Below are 26969 nucleotides of genomic sequence, written 5' to 3' on the forward strand. Positions count from 1 at the left end.
CAGTTTCATAAAGAGTTCCCAAGGAAAACTATCATAATGTTCCTTCTACCCAGTAACAACTCAATATCAGCTTTAAAGAGGTATTTGCTATCAGAAAACATATTTATTTAGAAATTATCTATATGGAAAAACTGACCTTTTTATTTGTGTTTAAATAATGGAAAATGTATATGAAATTAGTCATTTTTATCTTATTAAATATTATCTTTTCATACTTAAAAACTTTGAAGACAGATACCTCAGCTTTGCTCCACTTAATGTTATTCTTTACTACCTGAAATATATATTTCTTCAATGAAATTTGAGTTAAAGAATGTTCAAATGGGACTTTCTTGTCTCAGTTTCAGCTGAGGCTTCAAACTCAAAAAGAATGGCATAAGTGCCAAATACCAATGCGGGTCATGCTAAAAGATTATGAAACCAGTTTTGCTGCCCTTAGCTTATCATCCATTTGAGGGTATCGGAGAAAAGGTGGGAAGGTAAAGAAGACCGTTAGCAAGGATTTCCTTAGAAAAAGTTGTCAGCATGCTGTGCATTTCACTCTGCCATAGGGAGGGCAGCTGTATGCCATTTACTTCAAGCCACATGAGGGACACTTCAAGAAAAGCATCTAAGATCTTGGCCTGTGTTCTGGGAATGTGAAATTACCTAAGCACTTGGCATTGGCCTAAAAAATGCCAAAAGCAAGAAGTCATGGTTATGTTAGTTAAAGGCAGCAGAACTAACAGATTTGGGAGTAAACTGCACTCCCGCCAATGGTAAGGAAGAGGAAGGAGGCATTTTCCCATTGGGCCACGTGGACTATCAAGAGAGCAGAACTAGTTCATTTTAAAAGGAATTCTAGGGCCGGCCCGTGGCTTAGCGGTTGGGTGTGCGCACTCCGCTGCTGGCGGCCCGGGGTTCGGATCCCGGGCGCGCACCGGCGCACCGCTTCTCCGGCCATGCTGAGGCCGCGTCCCACACACAGCAACTAGAAGGATGTGCAGCTATGACATACAACTATCTACTGGGGCTTTGGGGGGAAAAAATAAATAAATAAAATTAAAATAAATAAATAAATAAATAAATAAAAGGAATTCTACCCATGAGGGCTGCCTATAGGACAAGGTGACCCAAACACAGAGACTGTACAGAAGACCACAAAAAGCGAGGGGCTGAAGGGGGAGGATTATAGTCTGAGGTCTCTGAAGAGCCTACAAAGCTCCCCATAAGACAAAGAACCACCACCTGAGCTTCAGGCACACAGAAGGCTCCAATACAGGATTCCAGCTACACCAGCCTAGTACTAGCTTTTCTGCACTCGTTAACTCCCTTCCCTTCCCTAAGAGGACCTGATTCTGAAGGAATCACAAACAGCAGCTAACAATAGGGAAGAGATGGATCACAGAAGAATGAAGAAACTGCCTATCCTCTTCCAACACACACACACACACACACACACACACACACACACACACACACACACACACACTCTCTGTCTCTGTCTCTGTCTCTCTCTCTTCAGGCTTCCAAGAAGGCAGCCCCAAGTCGGGGAAAGGGAAAAGTCATAAATCGTACAAGAGTCTAAAGTTTTGATTTTAGATTGGACTGGACTTTTTAATATTTTAAATGAAATAACTGGAAAAAGAAATCTATAGGACTTGCCTGGGATTTTATCCATGAGCAAGGAAAATGAGTCAAGAGTACAGGCTTGCAGAGGTAGAGCAGGAAAGAATAAAGTTTCTGTTTATACTCCACTGAGTCCAACTTGTATAACACATCTGTTATATGTGTAAAGGTAAAAAGAAATATCTAAAGATAAAAAGGTTATGGAGATTCCTCAAAGAATTAAAAATAGAGATGCCCTATGATCCAGCCATCCCACTACTGGGAATCTATCCAACGAACCTGACATCAACAATCCAAAGAGGCTTATGCACCCCTATGTTCATTGCAGCATTATTCACTATAGCCAAGAAGTGGAAGCAACCTAAGTGTCCCTCAACTGACGATTGGATTAAGAAAATGTGGTATATATATATACAATGGAATACTACTCAGCCATAAAAAAAGACAAAATCGTCCCACTTGCAACAACATGGATGGACCTGGAGGGTATTATGTTAAGTGAAATAAGCCAGAAACAGAAAGACAAACACTGTATGATCTCACTCATATGTGGAATATAAACCAACACATGGACAGAGAAAACTGGACTGTGGTTACCAGGGGCAGTGGGGGTGGGAGGTGGGCACAAGGGGTGAAGGGAGTCATATATATGGTGATGGACAAACAAAAATGTACAACCCAAAATTTGACAATGTTAGAAACCATTAAAACATCAATAAAAAATATATATATACTATTAAAAAAAAAAAAGTTATGCCCTTGGGGGATAAAATGAAGGCATAAAGTCACTTTCTGTAGTCAGTCCACATCTACAGACGAAATATAATCTCAGTCCCTAGCTTTATGGTCTGTGTTTTGAAATCTTGTATTTATGTGCTAAATTTCTCTTCCCCTGCAGAGATGGTGTCATTATTTGTTTAAATAATGAGTTTGGTATGAAATGGTAAATATGTCAAACCACACTTTTGCTAGAAATTACTGACTATAAAGTTGGTCAGATGGCCACAACACTGAAATTCTAGGGAAAAAAATATTTCCTGATAGAAGAGGGTACAACAGAGACACTCATAATTTAGACGTGTAGTTTCTGATTATTTTGACTATGAGGACCCCTTTTAATGTCATATCCATATTTATTATTTATTCAATTTAAAAATGATGCTTAATGTCATGGGCATATCATGTGAACTAACCTGGATTACTGTTTTTAGAGGTTAAAAAAAAACTTGCCCATTGTTATTCCATTTGACTTAATTCTGATTCTTTCTCCTCCTCCTTTCCTTCCTTCCTGCTTGCCTTCTTCCCTCCTTCCATCCTTCCTTGCCTTCCGTCCTTCTTTTTCTCCACTTCAAAATTTTTATGGGGGCCGGCCCGGTGGCTTAGCAGTTAAGTGCGCGCGCGCCACTACTGGCGGCCCAGGTGCGGATCCCGGGCGCGCACCAACGCACTGCTTCTCCGGCCATGCTGAGGCCGTGTCCCACACACAGCAACTAGAAGGATGTGTAACTATGACATACAACTATCTACTGGGGTTTTGGGGGAAAAAAGGAGGAGGAGTGGCAATCGATGTTAGCTCAGAACCGGTTTTCCTCAGCAAAAAAAAAAAAAAAAAGGAGGATTAGCATGGATGTTAGCTCAAGGCTGATCTTCCTCACAAAAAAAAAAATTTATGGATTTACAGTGCAGGCAGACTTCTAATTATTCATTTTTTAAAAGGTGTGGTTATGTGGTAGATATGCAGAAAATGATGAGAATATATATATACACAGACTAACTCACTCCACAGGAATCCGACTGCAGTAGTGTTTTGTTTTGTATTGTCGTTGCCATGATATGAAAGTTGGATGCAGTTGCCAGATAATGTGCCATATCCATTTGGGCTCATCATTCTCTGCTGTTGACTCTGAAACACTATGGGGACTTTAGTAATCCAAAGAAATTTTATCTTAATAGCTACTCTCTGAAATATGAACCTTATTTCAAAGTCAAATGCTTATAATAAAATTCTTCACTGAGTCAATCAGCATTTGAGTCCTACTTCTTTTAAAGATTATTTCTAATGTAATTTGGATCATACCCCTCTACTGCTTAAACCCCTTCCAGCATGCCATGGCATTTGCACACCTATGCAGCGTCTTCTTAAGCAGTTTGCTCCCAGTTTTTGGTATTCCAGGCACATTGGCTTTCTCTTTGGTCTTTAAAGGTATCTAGATCTTTCCTACCTCAGGGCCTTTGCACATGGTGTTCTCTCTGCCTGAATCACTCCTCCCCTTGCTCTTTGCATGGCTGGCTCCTTCTCAGACTTTAGGTCTATTAAATTTTACCTCCCCAGAAAGCCTTCCCTGACCCTCCCATTTACAGTATGCATCCCCTCCTCTATTAATCTCTATCATAGTACCTTGTTTGATTCTTTCATAACAGCACAATTTGTTAGTACATGCCATACCATATGTTTTAACTTGTTCATAAAATGTCTCTGACACTAGGCTGCAAGCTCCTTAAAGGAAGGAACCATGTCTGTGTTGTTCACTCTATACACTCAACACAGCCAGGAATATACAGGAGCTCAAGAAATATGTGTTGGAGTAGGGGGTGGGGGTACAAAGGGAAAGAAGGAGGGAAGGAAGGAAGGAAGGGAATTCTTTGGGTATTTCTGAATCTTTTGTTGCTGTTATTTCAAACATAAAAGAGGATACAGAATAATATAACAAATATTCATGTACCAGCCAGTCAGCTTATTTGGCAAATATAGCTGAAGTTCTGTGCATATCCCTTCCCTGTCCCATATCCCTCCCTCCCCACTCCCCAAGGGTAATTATTCTCTTGAATTTAGTATTTTTCATTACCATGCATGTCTTTATATTTTAACCACATATGACTGAAATATTAAAAATATATATAATATTTTGTATGATTTTAATGCTATAAAAATAATATTCTGTATATCATCTTTTGTAACTTGCTTTCTTCACTGAATACTATATTTGTAAAATTAATCTACATTGATTTTATACATTTCTAGTTCACTCTTTCCATTGCTTAATAATATCCTATTATACTACACATTTACCCATTTTCCTGTTGAAGTATACTTAATATCTTCATATGTTGCTATTACAAACAATGCTGCTATGAACATTCTTCTTCATGTCTCCTCATGCACGTGTTCGAGAGTTTCTATAAGGATACCTGGAAGGGAAGCTGTAGGTCACAGGATAGACTTGCGTACAAAAGGGCTTGCCAAATTGCTTTCCAACACGGATACAAATTTACAGTGCTCCAGCAATGTTCAAGAGTTTCCCTGCTTCATCCACACTTGGTATTGTCAGACTTTTAACTTGTCAGTCTCCTAGGTGTGAAATGGAATATTATTTTTGTTTTAATTTACATTCGCCTAAGGACTATTGAGGCTGAGTAACTTTTTACTGGCCATTCAGGTTTCCTTTTCTGGAGCTTGCCCATTTTTCTGTTGAATTGTCTTCTTTTTTTATTTGATTTGAAGGAATATTTTATATATTCTGGTTATTAATTGTCATTTATCTTGCAAGTGTCTATGACTTGTCTTCTTGCTTTCTTATGGCACAAAAGTTTCTCATTTTAATAAGTAGTCAAGTTGATCAATTTTTTTTTTGTAGTTTGTACTTTTTATATATAGTCTACAAAATTCTTCCCTGCCCTAAGATCATAAAGACATTTTCCTATATTGTTTTCTAAAAGTTTTAAAGTTTTCCTTTTTATCTTTAGAGTTTAAGTCCACCTGGAACATTATTTTACTGTAAAGAATAAACTCGAAGTTCAATTTTATCTTTCTCCACGAGGATAACCAATTGTGCTACCATCAATTACTGCATATACCATCCTTTAATGATCTGTAGTATAAGCCCCCAAAAACACAGGTTTCCATATATGTGCCAGAATATTTCTGAGCTCTCTATTCTGTTCCATTGATCTATTTCTTTATCTAATATTACACCATCTTATTACTATGGTTAGTTAAAACTGTCTTGACTATTCTTGTCCCTTTGTTTTTACATATGCTATTCCTCCATTTCATAAGTAGAGCTCTCAAGCTTTTTCTATTTAAAACTAAAGAGAGTGGGCCGCCCCGTGGCTTAGCGGTTGGGTACACACGCTCCGCTGCGCCGGGGTTCGGATCCCGGCGCGCACCGACGCACCGCTTCTCTGGCCATGCTGGGGCCCAAGTCCCACATGCAGCGGCTGGAGGGATGTGCAGCTGTGACGTACAACTGTCTGCTGGGGCTTTGGGGGGAAAAAAAACAAAGGAGGAGGATTGGCAATAGATGTTAGCTCCGAGCCGGTCTTCCTCAGCAAAAAGAGGAGGATTAGCATGGATGTTAGCTCAGGGTTGATCTTCCTCACAAAAAAAAAAAAAAACAAAAACTAAAGAGTGGATCTAAGTCTCTGGAATATTCTCTCTGAATTGAGTTCTGAGATCCCTTATGAGGCCCTATCCCCAAGTCAGACCCTGCAATCTGTTCATACAAGGACAGAGATTAAGAAAATGCCATTGGAGAATTCACAAAAATCAAAAGGCACTTTGGAAATCCCTTTCCTTAAAAAAAAAAAAAATAAGGAAATTTTATTAAAGGTAAACATACACAACGTTCCTACCACAAAATTAGTCTAGTCAATAATGTAATGTAATATTCATCCTTCTATAAAGAGAGTAATGAAGTTAACAAGGAGAAAAAAATAAATATTTTTAAATGTGGTAGAGAGCATTCTTACTGCTAAATTTTTATAATTCACAACAGGCTCAGAAGACACAAAAGAAAGAAGTTACAACTTAAAATTACATTGTTAAGAAAAATATCATTATACTTCCAAAAGTATAGAGAGGTAGAGAATGGTCACTTAAAAAAAAACTTCTTAAAAAATATAAATATGACATTTCAAAGATTCTCTCTACCCACTGGTACACAGGAAACTGCAGTTTTCTCAAAAAGTAATTCTTAGTGAATTATAGCTTTTTCAACACTGCCCCCTAATGTTCATACTCAGCTTCCTCTGGAATGACAAGAAGACCATACTAAGAAAAACAGTCAGATCCTTCCTCCCTTGTGATCAGTCTAGCATTTCTGTCCTGCAGACCAGATTTCACAGACTGAGGCAATTTCAACCACACAACTGTCAGAGTGCATTAAAGCAAATCTCCCAACCATTCTAAGATTACTCTCATCAGCAATAAGGCCAACAAGTGAGTGAGAACAGACTATTTGGGCTGGACAGCACTGACAAGACAGCAATACCACTGGGAAACATCAGGAAAGTCTACAATCCCAATCATAACATGTGCAACTTTAGAGTGACCTAATCAGTCTTATTAAAAAATAAAAAACAAACAGTGATTACCAAGAATATCAAACTTCTAAAAAAGAGATGGCCCGGGGCCGGCCCGGTGGCGCAAGCGGTTAAGTGCGCGCGCTCCGCTGCGGCGGCCCGGGGTTCGCTGGTTCGGATCCCGGGCGCGCACCGACGCACTGCTTGGTAAGCCATGCTGTGGCGGCGTCCCATATAAAGTGGAGGAAGATAGGCACCGATGTTAGCTCAGGGCCGTCTTCCTCAGCAAAAAAAGAGGAGGATTGGCGGATGTTAGCTCAGGGCTGATCTCCTCACAAAAAAAAAAAAAAAAAAAAAAAAAAAAAAAAAGAGATGGCCCGTGCATTATATAGAGACAAACTCATGACTCATAAATGACCTTTGTTTCCAAAAGAATCTGTTGAAATTTAGACTCTCTGGTGAGCAAATTTGTTCATGACTTCCACCAATGCAAATATATTAACAACAAATGAAAGAGAATAGCAAAAATATATTATTCACAAGTAGAGCTGTGCAGTGTCTTGTAATCACAAAATCCCTGTAATCACTTAACAATGATATATGTCTAAGAATGGAAAGCACAGAGGCTCTTAATATTATGTCAGGAAGCCTGAGTTTTTAAACCTGTCTGCCATTAAATAGCTGTGTGACCTTAGATCCCTTAGCCATTCTGGACCTGTTTCCTTAACAGAAAATAAAGGAGAATGAACTGTATCGATGTTTTCCTAATGATTGTCAGAAAGTGGGGATGTAGAGGATTATAGAACTACGAGAGGTGATTTTCAGATTACACATTGCCTCTCCCCATCACCTCCTTATTCCTCCATCCATATAATTGAAAAGCATATGATACTCCCATTCTTCCCCTAGCTGAGAAGTACTGAATTATATAATCTATCTCCAAGGCGTTTTGTTGCACTAAAATATTAATACAAGATCTGAGAACTGGAAGAAAACTTAGAGATTCTCCAATCACAAGCATGGCCCAGAAGATTTTTTGACTCTAACCATTGTTAGTTATAGATGGGAAACTTTGGGAAGTGAGAGGCTTCCCAAGTGGATTAGCATTTTACTTGGCTGGGTGATGTGACAAAATGCAGTATTCCCAATCTTCACCCTTCTCGGAATCCATGCCCTTTGCCGTGTGACTTTGTAGTTCCCACCACTAGGGCAGAATATATTTCTCTACCCATTGGTATTGGGTTTGCCCATGTGACCTGCTTTGACCAAAGAAATATTAGCAGATGTGATGCGAGCATAGGCTTTAAACATGCTTGTAAGATAGGGCTTGTTCTCTTGTGCACTTGCCTTTCACTATGAGGAGAACATGCATTTGGTAGCCACTGGTCCAAGGAGTATAAGAGACAGGCAGAGCAGACCAGGCCCCAGCCTGCAACCTGGAGCCAAACCTAACCAATATAGATCAGCTGAATCCCAGCCAACCCACAGACATGAGAAATAAATGCTTATTGTCATATAAGATTTTGCATTTGTTAGTTATGTAGCATTTTTACATAATAAGTAATTCAGAAGATAATATTTTAATATTTTAGACATCAAAATTTCCATTGGATTATAAGATTCTAAGGAAAAATTTCTCCCTCTCTCTCACATATACAAATATTGATAAATAAACACAAAAATGAAAGTGTAATTACAGATCTATAAAATAGTACATCTAAAAAAGAGTCAGATCTAGTGGCAAAGAGTTGTCTATGATGTACAGAACCTGTCTCTCATGTTGATTCAGTAGAGAAGTTAATGATCACTGGGTTCTTCATCCTATCTAAAATAATAACAATCAGCCAAACATTGCAGTTACAGCTTACTGTATATGAAAATACTACCATAAAGATAATTACACTGTGAAAAGCACTATTTATACTAAAGAAATATGTCATAGTCATTACAATATTTCAATTAACCTGAATGCAGAGATAAAAGAGTATTTTGGTTATTATTATCTTAGGAATAATAAATATTTTTAAGGTATATTTTTGTGGCTTTTACAGTAAAACAAGATTTTCAGATATCTATTTTAAGATAAACTACTAAAATATAAGGAGTAAAGTTTTTGCTTAGTTCCTTTATAATATCTTTTTCTTTTTTTTTTTTTTGAGGAAGATCAGCCCTGAGCTAACATCCATGCTAATCCTCCTGTTTTTGCTGAGGAAGACCGGCTCTGAGCTAACATCTATTGCCAATCCTCCTCCTTTTTTTTTTCCCCAAAGCCCCAGTAGATAGTTGTATGTCATAGTTGCACATCCTAGTTGCTATATGTGGGACGCGGCCTCAGCATGGCTGGAGAAGCAGTGCGTGGGTGCGCGCCCGGGATCCGAACCCGGGCCGCCAAAAGCAGAGCACGTGCACTTCACCGCTTAGCCACAGGGCCGGCCCTAAAATCTTTTTCAAATGTACTAGTTCCCTTCCTGCCTTAGGAAAGAAACTTAAGGTATAGTGACCTAATGACAGTAATTGAATATTTACTTCATGGTACAGGTTCTTTTCCTTAAAGCAATGATCATTGTATAGTGCTATGGATAAAGAAACTACAGATTAGACCAATCTATGCACTAACCCCAGGCTATCTTCTGAAAGTTTCTTTGGAAAATACAAACATAATATTTACCACTTACCCTTATCTCTGAAAAGTGGAATGCAGAAAAAAATTGCAGCTATTCAAAGCTCTTCAGTCAAGTTCTGATTACTTATTCATTGATTCAAGAAACTCCTGCTGAGTCTCTACTGTGTGTTCTGCACTGCGTGTGGAACTGGGAATAGAAAAAGCCTGCAGGATAGTGGTGGAGAAAAGCTAGTAAAGAGGCAAATGCAAAATATGATCGAGAACACCCAGCCCAATCTTCAGGGATCAAGAAAGTCTGCACAAAAGCAATGGCACCCAAGCTGAGATCTGAAGGACAAAGAGAAAGTAACCAGGTGTGGTAGGGGAATAGTTTTCCAAAAATGGGAACATCATGTGGAAAGGCTCTGAAGTGAGAGAGAGTGTGGTGAATTTAGGAACGCCAAGTAACTCAGGTCCATATATGCTTTATGCCTTTCTGCTTAAACTGCCTATACTTTTTTTTTATGAGATTAACTTTTTTTTTTTTAATTTATTTTTTCCCCCAAAACCCCAGCAGATACTTGTATGTCATAGTTGCACATCCTTCCAGTTGCTGTATGTGGGACGCGGTCTCAGCGTGGCCGGCGAAGCGGTGCGTCGGTGCGCGCCCGGGGTCCGAACCCGGGGCGCCAGCAGCAGAGCACACGTACTTAACCGCTAAGCCACGGGACCGGCCCCTGCCTATACTTTTAAGCTTAAAATGTCCATGAAAATAAACACTTTCTTCACTTGGCTTCCAGGAGCTTCTCCTCCCACCTCGTTGACAATTCCTTCACAATCCCCTTCAATGTGCCCTCATCATTTCCCAAACATTTAGTCATTATAGGCATCAGGCTCAGCCTCTCAGATTCTCCTTTCTAATACACACTCACTCTCTAAATGATCTCAACCAGGTTTCAAATACTATCTATTTGCTCATAACTATCAAATTTTACGTCTCCCCAGAACTCCTGACTCTTAGATCCAATCCCTTACCCTATGTCTCCACTTGGATATCTAATAAGCATCTCAAGCTAGACATGTCTAGAACTGAACTCTTGACATTTTCCCTACCAAAACTTCTTTCCACAGTCTTGTTCAACTCTGTAAATAGCAATTACATTCTCCTAATTGCTCAGGCCAAAACCTTTGAGTCATCCTTAACTCTAGTCTTTCTGTGATACTCACATCTGCAAATCTTATCAACTTCATCTTGAAAACATTCAGGATCCTCTCATTCTTCAACTACCTCCAGCCCTACTACTCTAATCCAAGCCACCACCATCTGGAGCCTGGACTATCTCAGTAACTTCATAATTGTTCTTCTACCTTCACCCTTGTTGTCTACAGTCTATTCTCAACACAGGAGCAAGAGTGATCCTGTTAAAAATATGTCAGATCATGTCATTCCCCGGCTCAAAACATTCCATTAGCTTACAATCTTACTCAAAGTAAAAGTGAAATTCCTTAAGAGTAACCCACAAGCCCTTTATGATGTTGCTAACCAACATCTCTTGATTTTCTTTCTGTTCCATGCCCCTTTGCTCACTCTGCTTCAGCCATCCTTGCTGGTCCTCAAACATGCCCAGCACCTTCTTGCCTCAAGTTCTTTGTACTTGCTGTTCCACTGCCTAAAACTCTCTTCGCCAATATCTATATGATTCATTCCTTTACTTCATTCAGGTCTCTGCTCAAATGTCACCGTATCAATGAAGACTTCTCTCACCTCCCCATATAAAATAGCTCCTCCTCACCCCATCTGCCTTGCTCTACTTTATTTCTCTCTTTAACCCTTATCACTACTGGACTCAATTACAAAAACAAGAAACAAAAGAATGTGTTTATTTATTTACTGTCTATCTTCCTAACCTAGAATGTAAATCTCCTTGAGAGCCTAAATATGTGTTATTCACTGCTGTATCCAGAACCTTAGAATACTGCCTGGCAGATCATAGGTCTGCAGTAAATATTTGGTGGATGAATAAATAAAGGCTGAAAATATTATGAATTTTTCTGACAAAAGCTATTAATGTAACTTACAATTTTAAGAGTCACTTTCCCATACTGCATCCCTAATTAATAGTTAAGTGCTTATGAAATATGTGAAAATAAATAATGACTTTTTTCCTCTTTGGCCTAAAGACACACACACATACACACACACACACACACGAGGTCACCAGCAAGAGCTGAACAATCTGGAAGACTTTCTAGCACTCTTTTCCTTCACTTGGCTTAGCACTTTTGAACATACTGAAGGAATATGTAGAGTTCCTGTGTTATCTTTTAATATTTCACCTATAATTCTATATATGAGTTAATAACAGTACTTTGTCAATGTTTGTAAAATATCAATAGAAAAACTGGCAAAAACTACAGGCATACAATTCACAGAAGAAATACAAATAGCCAATAACTATACGAGAAATGTTCATCTGAGTTAATGTTCTTTAGTGGTTAATTTTCAGCAACCTAAAATGGCTTGCGGGGCCGGGAGAGGGAGACCAAAATCACTTCAAGAAAACCAACACTAGCAAGAGGTTTCTTTTTTTTGTGTGTGTGAGGAAGATCAGCCCTGAGCTAACATCAGTGCTAATCCTCCTCTTTTTGCTGAGGAAGACTGGCTCTGAGCTAACATCTATTGCCAATCCTCCTCCTTTTTTCCCCAAAGCCTCAGTAGATAGTTGTACATCATAGTTGCACATCCTTCTAGTTGCTGTATGTGGGACGCCGCCTCAGCATGGCCGGACAAGCAGTGCGTTGGTGCGAGCCCAGGATCCGAACCCGGGCTGCCAGTAGCGGAGCACGTGCACCCAACCGCTGAGCCACCAGGCCGGCCCCAAGAGGTTTCTTATATAAACAAAGAAACGCAGAAATTGGAAAACCTACTCATTGACAAAGGAGTGGGGTTCAAATACCTGTGATGGAACAATAGATGATGTGAGGAGCAATCTTGTCTATATCTTCATATCCCAGGCCCACTGCAGACAGTTTGCCAGGGACATAGTTTTCCACAAATACATCACAAACAGCTGCAAGCTGAAGGAAGAGACGAAGATGAGTCAGACTTCTTAAGGGACTTCCAAACTTTCAACAAATCCCCACATGATAGAATTCTAATTTCAGTAAACACAATTGATCCTCACTTTGTAACAGTCCAGAAGAATGACAGGAAAAACAGAATTACAAAGTAGAATTAGATAAACATAAAGGTTCTAGTCAACTCCTTGAGGTATTACTGTCAGTAAAATAATGACTATTAAAATTTTCAGTAAATACGATGGTATTAAATGGATTCTGCTTATGTTAAATGTAAGAAACTGCTAGGTTACATGGTCCAAAAACATTCTCAGAAGTTTAGGTAGAAAAATTAGAATATAAGTATATAAAATATATGAAAAACATCTTTAAACCCTTTACAAAAAACTAAATACAATGTCTTTACTACTCTCCATCCTTATTATGCAATATTCCTCATTGCAACATGCACATATAAGCGCTCAGACATGTAAACATGATTCCGAAATGCTTTCATACTTTTTAGATGCTTTCTTTCCAAAGAGTTTTAAATGTACTTAATGAATCAGTTTTTTAAAAAGAAAAATTTTAAACTATAACCCACTGAATCAGTAGCTGTCAGAAACAAGACCCAGATTTTTATTCCAAGATGACTGCTACAGGAATTAGAGGACAGTGAACCATTATAAACCTTACTATCAAAATTCTTTTCAAAATTTCAATTGTGACTACATATCTTTTAAAGTCTTTTTTAAAGTCATCACAAAAATTATACTAGGTCATCCAGAAAAATTAATTACAGTAATTCTTGAACATATCCAAGTCCTTAATAATTATTCAACAAAGTTTTAATTGCCATGTTGACTTAGGTTTAGATTTATTCACACACATAAACTAATGTAATAGAATAAGACTCTAGATCAGAGGTGGGCAAACTTTTTCCATAAAAGATAAAATAGTATATATTTTAGCCTCTGCAGGCCACATCCATTGTCTATCACATATTCTTCTTTATTTTTGTTTATAATCTTTAAAAATGTAAAATCCACTTTTAGTCCACGGGTCATATAAAAACAAACCTGATTTGGCCCCCATAGTTTGCCAACCTTTGCTCTAAATGGAAAAGGTTAAATTAACATAAGTGTTAGATGGAAACACGTAAATAAATTGAGTGCCTGTCTGATATTGTGTCACCAAATTTGGAGTGTATATATGGAATTTTCTGACTTAACAAAATTAGGGGAAGTGGGGGAAATCTTAGGAGACTTCTCAAGGAAATAAGTTATTCTCCAGAGCTCCTGAAATAGAAGCACCAGAGGCCCAGAGGACCACCTGTCAAGAGAGGAATGATAAATATATTAAGATATAGGACAGAGACAGAAAGGTTTAAGTATATGCCCCAAATCTCAAGCCATATAGACATCCTTTCCAAATTTCAGGCACCAATTAACATTTGAGCTACTTCTCACATGGGCAACTGCATGCAGTATGTTCCAGGGAGAGTCCCAATAAAGATGCATTTATTTGTTAATGATTCTACCAAGTATTGCTTGGGGGTTTGAAGGAAGGGCAGATGTTAGTATTAAATAAAACACAAAGCTACAGTTACACTTCAATTTATTCCACAAATTTTTCTAAGCCTCTATTTACTACTTACAAGGCACTCCTGCAGGCACTAAAGAAAATAAACTACATCAAACACAACTAGGTTTCCACATTGGTCACCTCTCACTGCATGTATTCTGCATGGTGAGGTACGTACGATAAGGTACGATAAAGTACCTTACGCAAATGACATTTAATAAATTATTTTTAAATTTAAAAAATCCTGTGTGGGTGCCTCAAAAAGTTAACCATAGAATTACCAAATGACCCAGGGGCTGGCCCGGTGGTACAGCAGTTAAGGGCACGCGCTCCACTTCGGCGGCCCGGGGTTCACGGGTTCAGATCCTGGGCATGCACTGACACATCGCTTCTCAAGCCATGCTGTGGCGGCGTCCCACATAAAGTAGAGGAGATAGGCACAGATGTTAGCCCAGGGCCAATCTTCCTCAGTAAAAAAATAAAAAATAAAATTGAGAGGAAGATGGGCACGGATGTTAGCCCAGGGCCAGTCTTTCTCAACAAAAAGAGGATTGGCATGGATGCTAGCTCAGAGCTGATCTTCCTCACAAAAAAAAAAAAAAAGAGTTACCATATGACCCAGCAATGCTGGTATACTAGGTATATACCCAAAAGAAATGAAAACAGGAACTCAAACAGATACTTGTATGCAAATGTTAATAGCAGCATTTATTCAAAATATCTAAAAGGTGGAAACAACCCAAGTGTCCATCAACAGACAAATAAATCCATCCATAAAGTGGAATATTATTCAGCCATAAAAAGGAATGACATTCAGATACATGCTACAACATGGATGAACCTTGAAAACATTACATTAAGTGAAATTAACCAGATGCAAAAGTACAAATATTGTATGATTTCATTTATATGAAATATCCAGAATAGGCAAATTCATAGAAACAGAAAGTAGATTAGAGATTATCAGGGTTTAGGGGAGAGGGAAGTGGAGAGTTATTGCTTAATGGAAACAGAGTTTCTGTCTGTGATGATGAAACATTTTGGAATCAGTAGTGATGGCTGTGCAACAATACGTAAATGTAATTAATGCCACTGAATTGTACACTTAAAAATGGTTAAAACTGAAAATTTTATGTTACATATACTTTATCACAACAAAAAAAAATTTTTTAACTATGTAGAGTATTTGTATTTTTAGACTTCTATGGAATCATAGCTCACATCTCAATCCACATAAAGTATCCAGATGGACTACAAACAAATTCACTGTTTCAATAAGACAAGAAAATAAATATAATGAATAAGTTATGCTAATAGGAAAGTATTCAATTTTTTTTTTTTTTTTTTTTTTTTTGGTGAGGAAGAGTCACCCTGAGCTAACGTCCACTGGCAATATTCCTCTTTTTTTGCTTGAGGTAGATTAGCCCTGAGCTAACATCTGTGCCAATCTTCCTCTATTTGTATGTAGGATGCCTCCACAACATGGCTGATGAGTAGAGTAGGTCCCCGCCTGGGATCCAAACCCGTGAACCTGGGCCAGCAAAGCGGAGCATGCGGAACTTGAACCACTTGGCCCCGGGGCCAGCCTCCTCAATATTTTAAGTAGCAAAAAAAGCACATTAAAAAACAATATACATGGTATGATTTCATGTTTTTTGGGAAAAACTGAGTATACAAAGGCATAAAGAAATTTGATATGATACTCTAAAATATCAATCTTTTTGCCCATTACCTGTGTAACAAGAAAGAAAAAATTTTTTAACTAAAAAGAGCTGTGCTCAGAATACCATGTAGTCGGGCTCTACAACGTTATAAGAAAAACATGGAAAAGCTGAGTTTAAGAGCTAAGGACTTCTACTGATAAAGACGCCCAGTAGTATTTTATGATTACCCAAGAATTCAACGTGTATGCATTATGATATTTATTGATAAAATATTCCTGGAAAAGTATGTAGGGCAAAAATTATTCTTTTCTCCACTTTATAAATATTTATTTTAAATAAATATGTATGAGCCACTTATTAGTGATTCTTTGTGAGTCTGTCATCCAACATATTCTCTTTCCCTCTCTGTTTCAGGATACTCACACAATTCAAGATCATGCATGTTCCCTACAGCTTTAGCTAAGTCATTCATTAAAATTCTAATCAGAACAGTGCTGAAATCAGAGTTGTCATAAAACTTCCTCTGAGTTATACTGATCTCCACACTATCTACAAGTATTATACAAGTCAATTGTTTTAGTGGAGACCAAATGTTTACTGCATTGCCCTGCTACAATAACCTACCAGGAAATAAAGTGAGAAAAAAACGACTTGTTCCCAGTTTTACTGATGATCACCTCTTCCTCGTTTAGGTGCTCACAAATCACCTAATAATCTTTTCTAGAATCTTTCCCAGAATAAAAAACAAGCACAGTTTTGTATGAGTTAGAGAACCCACCATCTTTTTCTTTCTGAATGGGAAAAAAACAATCTTCCTTCCAGTCACAGAGTAAATAAGAAATAAAATCAATCTGAAATATAGAGTACCTAATTCTGAGTTCTCTTCATTAAATATAATTTAGGAACAGACTGGATGAGCAAGATCAGAAATAGAGGGGAAAGTGATGATAATAATTTAACCACATTTATGAGTGAAGAAATCAGAGTAATTTTTTCAATTTACGTCAAAGAATGTCCTTACTCATAGGAGATGTATTCTGAGGGATTTACAAGCAAAGTTTCATATCTTCCACTTACTTTCAAAGAGTTCAAAAACACACACACATACACACGTATACATATGTAAGCAAATACAGCAAAATGTTAAAATTGTTGCATCTAGGCATAGGGTAAATGACAATTCATTATAGTATTCTTTCAACTTCTCTGTATGTTTAAATTTTTCATAATAAAATGTCAGAGGAAAATACAACCTATGACACTGCTCTGTGAACCATAACATGTGCACACAATTTGGATATTGTGACTGTCAACTAACTGACATACAGAATTATTTCAAATATAGAAGATGCATTAGAAAGTTATCAGATCATAATGCCATAAACATACCAGTCTCCACAAAGTTTTTCTAAGCAGAGTTTTGTTTTTTATACAACCTGTTTTCGGTTAGCCTCGTGGACAAAGGAGTCATACTTTTTGGAGCTCTCATGTATCCAGCTGATTGCTTTGTATAATACTTTGGAACCGTTTCTATAAACTAGACTCGTTATATTAGCAATCATAGCAACCAAGGTCTGAATACTGAGGTTGTTTTGCTACTCTTAAGGCCAAAAGAGAAATTCATGTCAGAAAGAACAAAAAGACTAAGCAAAAAATAATTTTTCCTCTAGGCAGTAAGATACATAACTTATGAATGATATAACTAAGTAAAAGCCATAGACATGACTAATGTCCCCAGACAATCTATTTAAGTTTAATATGAGTTAAAATGTACTTTATTGTTATCAATCAGACATGAAGAGAAATCAAACCCATAATGAAACTTAATTTTAAATTGTTACAATCTGGTGGAGGGCACTGGCAGGATCCAAGGAGAAAGAAAAGGAAGTCCCAGCAATTCATTTATTTTGGTCAGAATTATACCTGTAGGCCTAAAATATTCAAATGTACATTGACGTCTCAGAGCAAGAGTTATGAATTTCACCTAACACTGCCCCACTGAGAAGCCGTAGTGAAACTGTAAAGTATTTGTTAAATCAAACCTGAAACTTTGACTATTCAGGATAAAATATCAGAATGTTCTGAAATGGAAGCAAAGAAGCAGGAACTGTGAACACTGAAGATGGAACTGAGAAACACAGAACAGAAAGAGAAGAATTAAGGAAAGAACAATCTCCTAGATTAAAAAAATAACTACTGAGAAGAAAATAAAAAGAAAGGCCTGAGAATGAAGACAATGGGAGTCGGGTCCAAGGTAAGGGCAGCCACTGTAGAAAAACAGAGCAGGACAACAACAATGCAGAACAATTTAGAAAAATCAAACTAAGTTTCAACTGAACAAAGAAAACAAAAACAAACAAACCTAAGTTATACTATAGAAAAGATGTAGGAAAACAGGGCAGTAAGATCAGGACAATATCAAGCTTTGGGTTCAAAATATATCTAGTATACAAAAATTCCGAATTTGCTGGATTGATCCAATAGAACCAAAGTGGATGGTCACTGATCTTGATCTTAATAATTAAAAGAAATTACCTTCTAATCGGCCAGATAGATAAGGAAAGTAGCAGCAGAGCAATGATGTTAAAGCTGATGCTTTGGAATAAAACAAATTTTCGGATTTCATTCCCTAATCAAGTAGACTTATATCCATTAGATTAGATTTTAAACTTTAACAAGAATGGCAAACAAGTTTTATCTCACGTGATGAATCCAACTTCATGTGCGTCAGGAACAATAATAATAATAGGCAATGCTTAATGCGTGCTGACTATGGGCAGGCATTCTTCTACACATTTTACATGTATTAACTCAATTCTAACAACCCTAAGAAGTAGGTACTATTATTATCCTCATTTTACTGATAAGGACATTGAGGCATAAAGCAGTTAAGTAACCTGCCTGAAGTCACGTAGCTAGTAGGTAGAGAAGGCAGGATTTTAATTCCACGAGTGGAACGCTAGGGTATGCTCCAAACCATTATGCAATCCTGCCCCTCAAGGAAGGATGCTGAGTTTAGGTCTGGACATATTGGTCATCTGAATAAGCATTAAAAAAGCTTGGGCTCTCCAGTGATGTGACCCAGGGTTCAAATTCCAGCTTTTCCCTTTACTAGCTATGTGATCGTTGGAGCACCACTTAAGCCCCATGAGACTCATTTCCTTCCTGTGAAAGTGAAGATTCTAATATCTCATTTACAAGACAAATTCTGAGGATTTGAGAAGATAATATAGATAAAGTGGCCAAGCCTAAGATCTGATGCAGAGTAGGGACTCAGTCAATAGTAGCTAGACTATAACTGAATACTCTCATAGTGTGGAGAAACATGACACTCAATATACAAGAAATTATAAAGCATATTATACTTATTAGAAAGGTAAATTTAAATTCTTAAATGGCATTTATAGCAAAATTACAGATTGTCAATGAAATAAAGTTTTAAAACACTTTCATTCTGATGTTCAAATCTCTAATTACAACCCAGGTGGTAAGATGCAGTCCACAGAGCATACTGTACCTCTTTGATGATTTTCACACCTTTTGGATCCTTGATATTAACAGCTATACTCTAAAAATTAAAATATATATATTAAAATAGTATCATAAATGTTTTTCTTATTACTGACAGTTCAACAACGGAGCGATTCATAACATAGATTCTCCTCTTAAAGCAAATGTATTTTCCTCATGAAGAAACATTTAAATCATCTTTACTGATGTACACCTGAAATTTATACAATGTTATAAACCAATGTTACTGCAATAAATAAAAATTTTTAAAAAAATAAATCATCTTTACTGATTTTACTTGCAATTTTGATACGTTAGGACGACAGCAAAGATTATAGTAAAAATTTTTCAAATAATAATACCAAGTGTTAGGCAATTAGCAATCTCCAAAAGAATAACAAATGTAAAGAATCAAGTGATTCCTCTCTTTAATAAAATTATTTCCATTATAAACCATTATAAATTCTCAAAATGTTTTAAGTTAGTAGCAAAGGAGGACTCTAGTAAAAAGCTCTATTGCTTCTATTTGGTAACTGGTGAATGAATAAATTTCACCTTATTCGAAATGTTAGTCATATCTACAAAAAAAGGTACAAACAAACAAGCCAGGATGATATCAAAAGTTTTGTTATGACAAGAGAATTACACAAAGAAAGCAAAAAAAGGAACAATATTCTTACTTTTATTTCGGTTAACACTGAGAAAATAAATACTTTCCGTCCCCACAAAAGGTGGCCCCCAAGTTCGTGTATCATCACCAGCTCCTGGAAATAATAGTTTGAGCTATTAATCTTTAACTTTGAAACATCATGAGACATTTCAAACCAACAAGCTCACTCATCGTACACATTCACAGGTGTCTGAACAAGATCAGCTCAATTCAGTGGAATTAGCAACCCAGAGGGGGCCACAGGAGCTTGTTAGGACTGTCCAAACTCTACCTGTTCATGTGAATCACTAAATCCTTCCACATACTCTTTCACTAAACTCCATCCCTGAAAGTCAAAATCCAGAAGGAAATATCCTACTGGCAGTCTTAAAATTTAATAAATTGCAAATTTAAGGGAAAAAAAATCACTGTCAGTTTTTGAAAAGCAAGTCAGTCTGCTCGTCCTGTGTTTCTTGGCATTAAATGGGCAAAGAAAATGTTGAGTCTGCAAAAGATTTTGTTAAATATTATTTAAGCCAGAATAATGATAAGTAAGTCTTTATGATAAAATGGTATCTGAGGCTAGGTATAGTACAACGATAAATAAATAAATCTTATAAAAAAATTTTTCTGGGGGGGGCCAGGCCCATGGCTTGGCGGTTGGGTGCGTGCGCTCTGCTACTGGCGGCCCGGGTTCGGATCCTGGGCACACACTGACCCACCACTTGTGGGGCCAAGCTGAGGCGGCATCCCACATACAGCAACTAGCAGGATGTGCAACTATAACATACAACTATCTACTGGGGCTTTGGGGAGAAAAAGGGGAAGAAAAAAAGGAGGAGGATTTGTAATAGATGTTAGCTCAGAGCCAGTCTTCCTCAGCAAAAAGAGGAGGATTGGCATGGATGTTAGCTCAAGGCTGATCTTCCTCACAAAAAAAAAAAAAAAAATTTCTGGGGGCCGGCCCGGTGGCGTAGTCACACGCTCTCAGCTTGGCAGCCTGAGGTTCGCAGGTTCAGATCCCAGGCACAGACCTACGTACTGCTTATCAAACCATGCTGTGGCAGGCGTCCCACATATAAAGTAGAGGAAGATGGGCACGGATGTTAGCCTGGGGCCAATTTTCCTCAGCAAAAAGAGGAGGATTGGCAACAGATCTTAGCTCAGGACTAATCTTCTTCACTGAAAAAAAAAAAATTTCTGTAGCAACAACAAATCAGAAAAGGCAAAATAAGTTACTGAGTAGCAAATTCTGTTAATTTAAAATACTGCTTTAGAATACAGTTTTAATCACCTAGGTTTTGCTTTAAAGTTTAAAACCATCAAAAAATAGGGTATTTTATTCTAGACATCTACTTCAAGTGATTCTGAAATTTTTTTGTGTTTGATTCAAAGACAACACCTTAGAGTTATAGAAAAAAAGTCTTCTTTGCACAAAAAGTACTGGCAAACAACATAGATAGAACTCAGAAAATGAATCAACAATTAAATGACACAAAATAGCATCACTTAAATTAAGAATTTTATGACATAAGTTCTGATTAAATATTGATATAAGAAACTAATCACTATATAAGTAATTACAGTTAAAGTATTTATCACTTTCCCCCCACAAAGAGAGAATTTGTGAATGAGTTAAACTTTAAATTCTAATCTTATTTAAATGATGTAATTAATCTAGTAGCCCATTAGACTTTACCCACTAAAACTGATCAAGAAAAATAGACACAGTCTTTTGGAAAATAAAACAGAGGCTAAAGAATAGATTCATTTATTAAAAAAAAAAAAAAAAAAAAAAACTCACAAGAGAAACAGAGGACCCAGGGCAGAGGAGAAAAGAAGCATTAGTTCCAACTGGAGATGAATCAACAACAATACAAAACAGCAAACGGTAAGTATCAAACGGAATGACATGCTCAAAACATCAGGAGAAAAAAATGAACCACAAGAGCCCACAAAGGCAACCCCTCAGTAATAAACCAGTTAGAGGCTTCATGGAAAATGTACGCGTGAATCTGGATCTTCAGGATCAGGAGGACCTCTTAGAGTCGAGAGAAAGTACAGCCACTTCCATTTTTTGAAGCTCCCAATACAGTAAAAACATTTTTTAAAATGAAGAATTGCCAAGATAAGGCTAAAATTAGATATTTTATTTTAAATGTTTACATTCATCTCTCAGGTGAAGTTAACGTCAAAAATCTAAATTGGAGGCCTACTCGGCTTTCCCCCCCCGACCTGTCCCTGGTATACAACCAGGGTTTTAGAGAGGCAGAAGGATCAGGGCTGAAGGCACATGACAGGAAATAAAGGTTAAAGGTCACAAACTGGTAAAACTGGCAGTTTGAGAGACATGTTTTATTTGACCCAGACACAATTTAAAGTTTCTAACTAGGTGCCATGATTTCAAAATCTGAAGATCTCATATAAAAATTCAGATTGCCTTCTTAAATGATATTTCAATACATTCATTCATTCAGCAACTATTTACTGGGTGCCTACTATGTCACAGACACTGCTCTATGCAAGGCAGACACAGCAGTAAACAAAAGACCAATATCCCTGCCTACTGGGGACAATCCTAGAGTATCAGCAGCATCATTTGCTGCCTGCCCCCCAGTCCATTTCACTCATTTAGGTTACCTGCCTGGCCCTGCAAGCATATAGTTTCCATTCACTAACTCTAAAAAAAGAAGAAAAAATACACTTAAGCTTGATATGCTCTTTGATTACACAAATAAGAATAATCTAAGTCAGAAAACTACAACGAAATTTTATTTAATTAAAGAACTGGAGAAGTGGACATGAAAAGAGACCGGTTCTCTACTGAAATTTGAAATACTGCCAAAACAATTAAATATACAATATGAACACTAAAATATATTGGGCAATAATAATATAGGCAAGCTAATAAGGGAAAGAGAGCAATCAATCAGAAAAAGAGCAATGAACACCTGCTAGGAACAAAGCTTGATACCAAGTGTATGGCTATGGGACATCATAAAGGCCTAGACAAAGGAAGATGTCCTCCACCATGGAAACGAAAAAGTACAAAGGAGAAATAGGCCTAAGTAAATAGGGAATAATGATTCCTAAAATTAATGTAAATACAAATATTTGGCCTCGTGATTAACTGAAATAGCAAGAAAAATTAGATGGGATGCTTTATCTAGGAATGGAATACCCAATGGTTGAAATTAGAAAGTGCTGTGGCATTGAAATTGGATAGCAATGTGGAAATTAGAAGGTTTACGGAACCTAGAAAGAAAAAAAAGATGTTCAGCTAGAAAGTGAACATTATTCAGCATGTATCCAGCAATGACCAAAAGTGATAAACATCACTGACTGGATAATTGAGGCATTATCTCTTGAAAGCAGGATTGGCCAGGCTCTTCTATCACCTGGAGCAGATAAACACAGGATCAGATAAATATAGTATAATAATATATAATATTCCCCATGTTGATTGGAGAATCTTCTGCTCCCTGCTTTGGGTCCTAAGATCTATTTAGCAGAAAGTCGAATCTTCCAGGTCAAGTATTCTAGTTTACAGTGTTCAATCATTTATGGTAAATTAATAAGTTGATGTAATTATAAACTAGTCTCTTAAGTCGAATAGATACACGCACACTATTCAAGGCTATACCATTTTCATTGATTTGAAAATTCTGTTCCAGACCCATAAGCATCAGATATTGAAGAATAAATAATAATGCTAATTTCTGAAACCTTCCAAAACAAGCTGTTCATAGGATGATGCAGAGGACGTAGAGACATGGACTCTGCCCTTTAAGTACTTGTTGGAGAGAAAGGGCACATAACATAACACTTTGCTAAGCAACTTTATCAATAAAGGCATGCACTAAACTCCAAAATGCTAAGAAGGCACCAAACCAAAGTGAGAATTGTGTACACAGAATAGGTTTATTTGGTGAACAAAGAGGGAAGAAAAAATGGGAAAGATGTCAGATGAAAAACATAAAAACGAAGAATTGATTTTGACTTAGCTGTTTTTCCCTCAAAATCTTTAAAATTATAAAATGGGAAAATGTTGATTTTATTAGAAATAGAAAAGAATGACAGGTTGGAGTAATTGGGTTCCTTTTTGAAGGACTTTGGTTCCTTTCCCTTCTCTCCTTCCTCTGTGTCCTACTTCTTCCCTTTTACCCTCCCTTGTCCTTACCTCCCTTCATCCCACAGTGAGGGAGTGTGTCCAGGCCCACTCTAATCTCAGTGTGGGGCTAAGGAGGGTCAGGATCAGAGCTGAGGGCCTGGAGATTCCTTATTAGCTGTGTGACCTTGAACAAACTGCTTTATCTCTCGGTGTCTCTGTCTTCTCGTTTATAATTGAGGGATAATAATATCAACCCATAAGGTCACTGTAAAGATTAAACTAAGTAACATAGGCAAAGTGCTCAGACCTGTGGCTGGCACTATGATAAGTGTTATTAGCATCACTGTAATTACATGCGGCATCTCAGTTTCTACCAGAGGCTTTCAGGTGCATGTGAAGGACCTGGCTTAAGCCCTAGCCCTTGGCACCTAAAAAGAGTAAAAAGAGATCATTAGTATAGCTTCAGAGGAAAATAAGGAATGGAGAAGAGAAAATAATCATTTCATTTCAATTCTCTCCCCATCCCACATACAGGTACATGGATATTTAAATAACTATTAAAAATATTTATTAGCTTGTTTTTATGTTTTAAAGGGAGCATTAGCAGGCCAGCCCGGTGGCTTAGCGGTTAAGTGCGAGCGCTCCGCTGCTGGCGGCCCGGGTTCGGATCCTGGGCGTGCACCCACGCACCACTTCTCCGGCCATGCTGAGGCCGCGTCCCACATACAGCAACTAGAAGGATGTGCAACTACGACATACAACTATCTACTGGGGCTTTGAGGGAAAAAAATAAATAAATAAATAAATAAATAATTATAAAGGGAGCATTAGCTTTACCTGGTCTTTCCACTTTTATAACTTCTGCTCCAAGATCTCCTAAATTCATAGTAGCAAAAGGTCCCGCCAGTACTCTACAATGTTAACAATGATAAATAAATTACCAACTTGAAGATTTTTATATTAATTCTTTTCTTAATAGTCCATCAACATAGACAAAGTCATAAAATGCTAGCAAGAATTAAAATTGCTAAAACTGTTCAAAAAAGTGATTTAGCCACATGTACCAAGAGCTTTAAAAAGTATATTCCCTGTGATGAAGTAATTCTACTTCGAGAATTTTATTCTAAGGAAAAAAATCAAAAGATTTCCTGAGGCAGAGATTTTTGTACAAGAAGCCTAATTTATAATAGTGAAATATTGGGGGATGACTAAATAATTATGTGACAATTCTATAAGAAAATATCATCTTATATTTTTGTTGAATTTTGAATGACATGGGAACATATTCAAAACATAACATTATGTTTTAAATGTGTGTAAAAGTGTAATTTCAACAGGTTCCAATCTTGTTTTTAAAAAATATATCTAAATATGCAGATTAGAAAGAAATGCATAAATATTACACTACTTATCTTTTAGAATGATGAAATTACAGGAATTTTTCTTTTTTTTCTTCCCAAAATTTTGATAATAAGCATATAAGCATCCTCTTGTAATCCAAAAAATAAATGAATGTTTTTTGAGAGAAGAAAAAACTTCAAAACATAGATAAACCAATACAAACCTCGTTAGATCCAGAATTTTTACACCCTCCAACAGCTTCATATTGTCAGCATCTGGCAAAACACAGAAAATATTTGAAGAGTACTGACTACTAATTTTCAGGAGGAAGAATAGAGAATTCTTCATATTCTGTTTTAAGTAATCTCTATTACTACCAAAAAATATTTTTTCCTTCACAATATTTCTGCTTTATATGTAACACAGAAACCTTGACCTGATCCAACTAAGTCAATCTGTAAAACTTAAAGCCTCTAATACCAGATTATTCCCAATTAATAAAGTCCACAGCTAAGCTTAAGATAGTTTGTCTAATGAAAAATAAAAAGTAGGAGGGGGAAGGGATGTATAGGCTGAGCACAGAGGATTTTTAGGGCACTCAAAATACTCTGTATGATACTATAATGATGGATACACGTCATTATACATTTGTCTAAACCCATAGTGAACAACACCAAGAGTGTACCCTAATGTAAACTATGGACAGGTGATTATGATGTGTCAATGAAGGTTCATCAATTGTAATAAATGTACCCTCTGGTGAGGGGTATTGATAATGCGGGAGGTTATGCATGTATGGGAACAGAGGATACGTGGGAAATCTCTGTATCTTCCTCGGTTTTGCTGTGAACCTAAAACTGCTCTAAAAAAATAACGTCTTAAAAAAATAAATAAATAGGGGCCGGCCCGGTGGTGTAATGGTTAAGTTCGTGTCTCTGTTTCGGCGGCCAGGGGTTAGCAGGTTCAGATCCTGGGCACGGACCTATGCACCACTCATCAAACCATGCTGTGGCAGCATCCCATACATAAAATAGAGGAAGATGGGCACAGATGTTAGCTCAGGGCCAATCTTCCTCAGCAAAAAGAGGAAGACTGGCAACGGATATTAGCTCATGGCCAATCTCCCTCACCAAAAATAAATAAATAAAGTGAACTAAACAACAACAAAATACTAACAACAAAAAAATAACAACAAAGACCTCTGCATATTTGTTCCACATTTAAGACAGGGAGAAATTAATGAATTTAAAAAGTTTATTAAACAATTTATAATCCTAAGTGTATTTCCTTTTTCTTTTCATCCATCAGCTATAAAAATAAGTGGACAAGTTGATAATTATATCAATAATTTACTAAAAATATTTAACATCAACATTAAATCACAAAGTCAAATTCTAGCCAAATGGCTTACAAAGTTTAGATCATAATGACTGAAATCAAGCTGAATTTATGGGGAAAAATGATGAACTACTGGTTCAATACTTTTTTTAAAAAATAGGCATTTTTTAGAGCAGTTTTAAATTCATAGCAAAATTGAGCAGA

The 26969-nt window shown here is 37.1% G+C and overlaps 1 protein-coding gene across 1 annotated transcript in view; it reads right to left on the bottom strand.

The window, feature by feature from the left end:
- The window catches only part of SUGCT (succinyl-CoA:glutarate-CoA transferase), a 728470-nt gene that overhangs the window by 683642 nt on the left and 17859 nt on the right, over nt 1-26969 (bottom strand). Inside the window, exons 2-6 of the mRNA XM_058570632.1 lie at nt 25651-25702; nt 24924-24997; nt 19996-20090; nt 19334-19384; nt 12469-12589 (exon numbers count right to left, since the gene is read on the bottom strand). Of these exons, the coding sequence (XP_058426615.1) occupies nt 12469-12589; nt 19334-19384; nt 19996-20090; nt 24924-24997; nt 25651-25702 (393 nt within the window). The remainder of the gene's footprint in view (nt 1-12468; nt 12590-19333; nt 19385-19995; nt 20091-24923; nt 24998-25650; nt 25703-26969) is intronic.

This window comes from Diceros bicornis, chromosome 3 (genome assembly GCF_020826845.1).
Source record: "Diceros bicornis minor isolate mBicDic1 chromosome 3, mDicBic1.mat.cur, whole genome shotgun sequence".
In the NCBI taxonomy this organism is placed as follows: domain Eukaryota; kingdom Metazoa; phylum Chordata; class Mammalia; order Perissodactyla; family Rhinocerotidae; genus Diceros; species Diceros bicornis.